This window comes from Akebia trifoliata, chromosome 13, assembly GCF_017979445.1.
Source record: "Akebia trifoliata isolate Shusen 1 chromosome 13, ASM1797944v1, whole genome shotgun sequence".
Classification (NCBI taxonomy): domain Eukaryota; kingdom Viridiplantae; phylum Streptophyta; class Magnoliopsida; order Ranunculales; family Lardizabalaceae; genus Akebia; species Akebia trifoliata.
The window spans coordinates 2,854,153-2,861,543 of NC_141387.1; the positions used below are offsets into that span (position 1 = coordinate 2,854,153).

General features: G+C 34.0%; 1 protein-coding gene across 1 annotated transcript; it reads left to right on the plus strand.

Annotated features, from left to right (window-relative positions):
• Window positions 1-1,780: 1,780 nt before the first annotated feature.
• On the plus strand, window positions 1,781-3,323 carry LOC147387311 (peroxidase 3-like). Its single transcript, XM_086420044.1, has 4 exons — window positions 1,781-2,076; window positions 2,156-2,347; window positions 2,423-2,585; window positions 2,815-3,323. Exons 1-4 carry the CDS (start codon window positions 1,867-1,869, stop codon window positions 3,228-3,230), a joined length of 981 nt encoding a protein of 326 aa, XP_086276170.1. The 5' UTR covers window positions 1,781-1,866; the 3' UTR covers window positions 3,231-3,323.
• The last annotated feature ends 4,068 nt before the right edge of the window (window positions 3,324-7,391 follow it).

The following is a 7,391-nucleotide window of genomic DNA, read 5'->3' on the forward strand; positions in this document are numbered from 1 at the left end:
GACGTACATATCTGCAGTTCCTAAACTTGTTACATTGAGAACGTCTATTCAAATTATAATGATTCTAGTTTTAAGATAGATTTTTGGTGGAAAAAATTGGAGCATTTTGTTAAGAGGTAGAAGAAGAGGGTATTTAGGTTATTTTCATTAATTTTTCAAAGAAAACCGTCCAAGGATGCATGTCATCATTTTTGAAAACGTTGGTGTCTAAATCAACCTTTATTTAATTTATTTTTCTTTGTATTTTCTCAAAAAAAAAAGCAGTTAGATTCGAAGCTGGACCACAAGCCACAAGACAAAGAGTCTAAAATATCTATTTAAATTAAGAAAGGCATAAGAGAGGGAACCCCAAGACCCAACCCACCCCTCTTGGTAGACAGGCACGTGTCATCAAAAAACACTCACGTGGCTAATCCAAGGGTTTCTATAAGATAGGGCAGTCTGGCGAACCATAGAATAAAAGATGTACCTCTAAAAAAATAAAAAGTTTTGGCTTGTAACGTTGCATGGACCAAGAAAGAAGGGGGCCCAACTTAAATTGTTCTCTTCTTTTGAAATTTCACTTTAAAGGTTACTTAGAACTGCCTTCTCTTTGAAGGATGCTTTCAACTCCAAACCTTAATTTTCTAACTTTGAACATTTGTATATCTCTGGATTCTTATTTTCTTCCTTTCTAGACTAGCACTCAACCCTAGACATTTTCAAAAAAAAAAAAAAAATTTGTTTGAAATTATTTGATTCCATTGTAATAAAGATCTTTCTTTCTTTTAATACATTTCATATTACTTTATGATTTACTTGTTTATTTTGATTGAAACTTCAAATTGATTTAAATTACTAATAACTATGATATAATTTGATACGATAATAAGATACATTCATGGTATGCCATTTTTTTATTACAATCCTAATACCTAATGCAAATTAATCTTTGTATTTCATTCAATAATTTGTTACCATTAGATATTAATCACAATGATCTAGACAACAAGACGTCATGATTCGGACTGTGGAGGGTGGTAGTAGGTACCCAAATAAATTATTTAAATCGATGACTGACTAATCAACGATAAAGTATTAAATTCATTGCAAGATTAAGCGAAATATTTCATTTAAATATCTTTTAATATTTAATTATTATTTTAGGTTCATTAGGTTGATTAAGTATGTGCTGGCAGATTGACATCCACCAAAACCATATACATTTCTTTGCTGTCATGATAAAAATAAAAAAATAAAAAGGAGGGGGGAATTACTAAAAGAGGGTTAAATATTTTTTATTAATTTACGAAAGATGAATGAAGTCGCTGGAAAATCCAGTGTTTTAGTAACCCGTTGGACTGTCTAGTGTTTTAAGTGAATGCCAAATTGTTGGATGGTCCAGAGTTTTAATCTTTCCGAGAGTAATTTTGGTAAAACAATGTATTTTAACACATTAAAACGCTACTGTCCAGTGAATTAATTTGTTTTTGGTGATTTTTTTAAAATAGATTCTTTTTTGCAAATATAAAAATATTTAAGATTCTTTTAGTAATTTTTTCAACAAAGAAAAAAAGAAGAGTGAGATCCGTACATGCAAATTAATCCTAACCTGCTATTACTAGACAAAACCCAAGTAGTCAAATATTCTTCAATTGTCTCATTTAAGACAAAGGCTACCTAATCCATATTTAATGTAAACTAAAATATTCAAAAACAATAAAATAAAGCACATGCTAGTTAGATAAGTGGAGAAGTTTTGCTTTTTTATATTTTGGCTTAATTCAAATATGAAAAAGGTCTATAAATCTTAATCCAAGGTAGGAAACATTAATACAGAGAAGAAACACATAGTAGAAAGAGAGAACTTTCTTCTAATAAACCAAAATGAGAAGGATGGGCTATGTTGGGATTATAGTTTTGATTGTTTTGGGGTTGATGGGTTCAACTCTAGCTCAATTGAAGATGGGTTTTTATGATCAAACTTGCCCGAAAGCTGAGAAGATTGTTCTAGACTATGTGAAGAAGCACATCCCTAATGCCCCGACGTTGGCAGCCACCTTTATAAGAATGCACTTTCATGACTGCTTTGTGAGGGTTAGTATCACCTGTTTTCCTCTGTTTGATACTGATTTTTCTCTACATTTGTTTAATGTTTTGGAATTTTTTTTTCAAGGGCTGTGATGCATCTGTGCTGCTAAATGACACTGCGAACAATCAAGCAGAGAAGGACGCTCCTCCAAATCAAAGTCTCCGTGGCTTCGACTTCATTGACAGAGTGAAGAGCTTACTTGAAGCTGAGTGTCCCGGTGTTGTTTCATGTGCAGATCTTCTTTCTTTGGTTGCAAGAGACTCAGTTGTTACCACAGTAAGGAACCCAAAACCATAACAATGTCATATGTAATGTTTTTTCCATTTTAATTTTTCTTAATTTGCTTAACAGGGAGGACCCTTTTGGAAAGTTCCCACCGGGCGTCGAGATGGGACTATATCGAATGCCTCAGAGGCCTTAGCGAACATCCCCAGACCAACTTTCAACTTCACCACCCTACAATCATCTTTTGCGCAAAAGGGTCTAGACGTAAAAGATCTCGTCTTGTTGTCCGGTATAAACAATCCCTACTTAAGTTGTGATCGATGCACACGGTTAATCATTCGTGGTTAGCATGGCAAGGGCTGAGAACCATAGATCTTTTTCTTGCGGATACACAAGGAAAAAATATGCGGTTCTGTACCGCGTATGATTTACCATGTGCATTTGTCATTATTCTTAATTATACCTTCCACTAAATCATTCAACCATATTAGTAACTTTCGTTAACTTTGTCGTCCTAGGTGCTCACACGATTGGTGTTTCCCATTGTCCTGCATTTAGTAACCGTCTCTACAATTTCACGGGCGTAGGGGATGAAGATCCTGCTCTAGATAGTGAGTATGCCGCTAATTTAAGGGCTAATAAGTGCAAGACACCAAACGATAACACGACATTAGTTGAGATGGATCCGGGTAGTTTCAGGACTTTTGATCTCAGCTACTACAGACTTTTGGTTAAGAGACGGGGTCTATTTGTGTCCGATGCAGCTCTTACCACAGATACCACTTCGAGATCTTTGGTTAATCAACTCCTCCAAGGCACATTATCTGAATTCTTCACCGAATTTGCCAATTCCATGGTAAAGATGGGTCAAATCGAGGTTAAAACTGGAACATCGGGACAGATAAGAAAGCGTTGTGCATTTGTGAACAGCTAGACCATGTTTTGGTCCTTGTCTTTTTATGTCACATGGGTTTCTTTTGTCGTCTACAATTGAAATTATTGAAGTAGTAATAAAATTTGGTTTCAATGTGTGATAAATTGAAGAACTTGCACTGAGCAAGAGGTAACAAAAATGGGTTTACATCAAATTCCACGATGTTGATGTCGTTTATTTACATTTCTGCAATTCAGTCTAATCTCTCCTTGGTGTCCTGTTAAAACACCTGTATTTCCTAATTTGATCATGGCCTTTGCGAATTTTCACCTGAAAACATTTGGCTTTTGTATGTATCGTGATGCCAATTTGTGAGTGAGATCGGTGAAGGCCAACCCTTGATCCAACTGAAGAACCGCTTCTCTGTTGAGTACCCCATTATAGAACGTACTATTTAGCTTAAAGGGTGTATCGCTTGTCGGAGTCATGAACACTGTTGGATCCTTCTTGCTTATGTTAAATATCTGATTAATGGATGTCGGGCATTTCTTCTTGAGAAGGTCATGAACACTTGGATCCAAATCTAGGTCCGAAAGACCCATACCTCTGAAGTTATATAGCTGGTCGACAAAGAAGCCACAGTGGCAGAATCCTATAGCATGAGCACCTTAAGAAAAAATAAAAAATAGATACATATATCAAACCATAATGTCAAAGAAATTCATAAAATGATCAATCCTTTAATAAGGACACCTCTTGTTTTCCATGAATGCCTATTCGGCTAGTTAGGACACGTCATTTGATTTTTTTATTATCTCTTAAGAGACACCTTTCCTTTTTCAAGAGATATTATGTCTCTTAGAATCTTCTATTTTCAAGAGACATCATGTCTTTTATTATTCTATAAATAGGTCATTTTGACGTTAGTTTTTTAATTCAAATTTTTTTTCTTTTTCTCTGTTATTTTAACTTACTTACATTATGATTTATCGTCTGCATTTCTTAAAAGTACAAACTTAGCGTTCGAGTCGTTAGATGTGTAGATTGAAGTGTTGACTCTGCACATGTGATCATTGTATTCTGAAAGACAATTGTTCATTGTGAGTACCAAATTGCGGGAACAAAATTGTCTTAAGGGCATTGTGTTCAATACAAACCTCGATCAATCTTTATTTTGTTCGATTCTCGGCTATCTACCATATAACAGTTGAAAGAAATATAAAAACTTACTCAGATTAAACAATCATGAAAATGTAAACTAAGTAATCCGGCTGGGATAGATGGGTCTATCTTGAAATGTTGTTCTACGACTCTTCGAACCAAAAATTCTGCTTGAGGACATGAATTTTTATAAAATGTAGCTGTAGAGACAAAGCAGAAGTTACAAGAACGTCTAGTAGAATTAGGAGAGCTGAGAGTAGAGCTGCCATTAGAGTAGCTTTGGTTCTCTGCTTTGTGAATAGAGGTCTAATAGAAGATCAAAAACATCTTATATCTTATATAAATTAAAGAAAGTTTCATAAAAATATTTAAGATTCTTTATTATGCATGATCTATGAAAAGTAAGACCACTTGGCTTCTAATTAATTTCTATGACTACTATGCTTCTAGAGCTTTCAGGTTTTAGAATTTTATATTCTACATTTCTACGTACACAATACATATGCATTGCATGTATGTAATTGTCTATTATGCCCCCAAATTCATTAAGTAATTGCTAAAATGCCCTTAGTTTAACAAGAATAATCATAGTTTTAACTTTGCTTTGTGATTTCGAGCAATTAGATTTTTGAGTGTTTTTCACCATTGGTTTGGAACCCATTATTGAATTTGTTCATGAGCCCTTAATGAAGAAATCAATTTTGGCATTAAAAACTAAAATCCCAATCACATTGGAAAAAAAAATTAATAAATAAATAAAACAAAATGTAGTATTGGATCATATATTAGTTCATTGGACTCGAAAATCTCTAACCTAACTAATATGATCAAACTAGTGGCCTTAGTAGGGCTTTTGGGTGCATCATGTGGAGTAAATTAAAAAGCATTTATAACTGTTTACCCATATTATATAATTTGTTATAGTCGATTTTCCCATTGCGTTATTGTGTGTTCAAAAATCTTAATTAGTAAGATTGATAGTCTGACTATGTTAGTAGGTTAATTCTATTCAAATAGTACCATTAGGGTTTAACTGAGATGGTAAGGACAACTGGGTATTCTCCCCAAGTCACATCTTCGAATCTCTAGATGCCCCTCCACCTAAAAGTACTTATATTTAATTACTAACATGTGCTAGGGTGGTCGGCATGTACGGTCCTCCAAAGCTTAAAAAAAATAAAAAAAATCTATTCAAATAGTTACTACCATGAGATAGTGTGGATAATTTTTTTTTTTTTTTTTTGGCCTAATCAGAGTTTCGGTCATAGTAATTCAAGGGTTTATTTCAATGTCACAATAGTTGATTAGTTGAACGTTTTGGGACCCGGGGCAGATTAGGTAGTTTGTGAAATATGGACCATGAATGAAATCTAGAATATTGAGCACAACAGTGACACCACAGCTGGTCTCTAGAGGTCAGAATCAGTCAATTTCAAAAGTCTATAAAACCTCAAATTACAGATATACCCCTGGTTTTAGTTCAACAAGAACTAAAAGGAATGCTACAACACCTAACAAGATCACCTCTCACATTACTACAGTCCTTGTCGATGGCCACACAAAAAAAAAATTAAGTGAAACTAGGCAGTTTTGTGGACTTTGATCTAGTTAAATTGTTAATTAATGGACATAATAGCATAGGCACTTTTCTCCATGGATCACTCATCCATATTCGGGGACATCTGTCTCACACGTGTACGCCCACATGATCACCTTTACTATGCAAGGCATTCCAGATGATTATCAGACAACAGTCAAAAAGGTGTAAATGATTCAACGGTTCAGATTTATGGCTACACACAAAGTTTCGAAATTAACAGTGTCAATATTTCTGAAAAATGAATTGCAATGAAAAATTCATCAAAATAGAAAATAGCTTGTTGTTTTCATAAACATAAAAAAGTTAATACAATCCCTCTAAAAATGCATTTTGGCACATTCAATCTAGCATAATAATCTTATAGTATTCAGGTATTCTCTTGTTAGTCAAATGAAAAATCATCAAGTCTAAAAATTATAAGCTACTATTATAGCTGAATGCTTGCATATAGAGCTGTTATGTAATTGTCTTGTATTTTTTTTTTTTTTTATTTATAAGGATTATCAAAAGGGCATTATGGAATATTTTTGCCAAGGATTTTTTCAATTTTGGGGATTTTTTAATTTTATTTATTTATATATATTTTTGTAGGGGGGGGGGGGGGGGGGAAGGGGGGAGATATGTGCATTTAGTGACTCTCAGTTATATAAGTAGAGATATCAAGAATTGTAAAACCAAGAAAAAGGGAAAAAAGATAGTGATTTTTTTTCCTTATTTGTGGATGGGCACACTGTCAAAGCACGTAAATTCTTGTATCATGTGCGATTTTTGTTTTCTTTACTGATTCATTAGTTTCACAAATTGGTATCAAAGTTAATCAGGTTCGTACAGAGAATTAGTACATATTGTTTGTATTTTTGGAGAGTATACTTTATTTTCGTTGTGATTTAATACAGTGGAAGTGAAGAGTTCGAACACGAAGTTTGATGTCGAGAGATTCGTTGGGAATGATAGTTTCAATTTGTGACAAAGAAGAATGAAGGGCATCCTGGTTCAGCAAAGCCTAACTAGGACATTGAAAGAGAAGTCTAGTGAACTAGAGAACATGACATATGTAGATTTGTATTTGACAATGCAGCCTCTTTAGTAGTAAGAACAATTAGTATTATTTGAGTGTTTCTTGTAGATGATCGTGAGGTGACTCCTACAATTTGAGATGACAAGTCAAAGTCTTTTTTTTTTTTTTAGTTGAGTAGGGAGTCGGCTCGGGGCATCTACACATGAGCATTGGCCATGTGATCGAGTTAGAATCAATCATGACGATTCAATAATGTAGCTGGTGATTTTAAAAGGCCAATGATTGTTTGTGGTATTAACAAACTAGTGGCTGAGTCAGTTGGTTAATTCATGTTTGAGGTGGAATTGCATCCTTGACATAGGTGATGCAAAGTTTGTTTGTGTGAAATATGTGTTATTTCTCTCTAAGGTGATCTAATATTCAGATTAAGGTGGAGTGATAG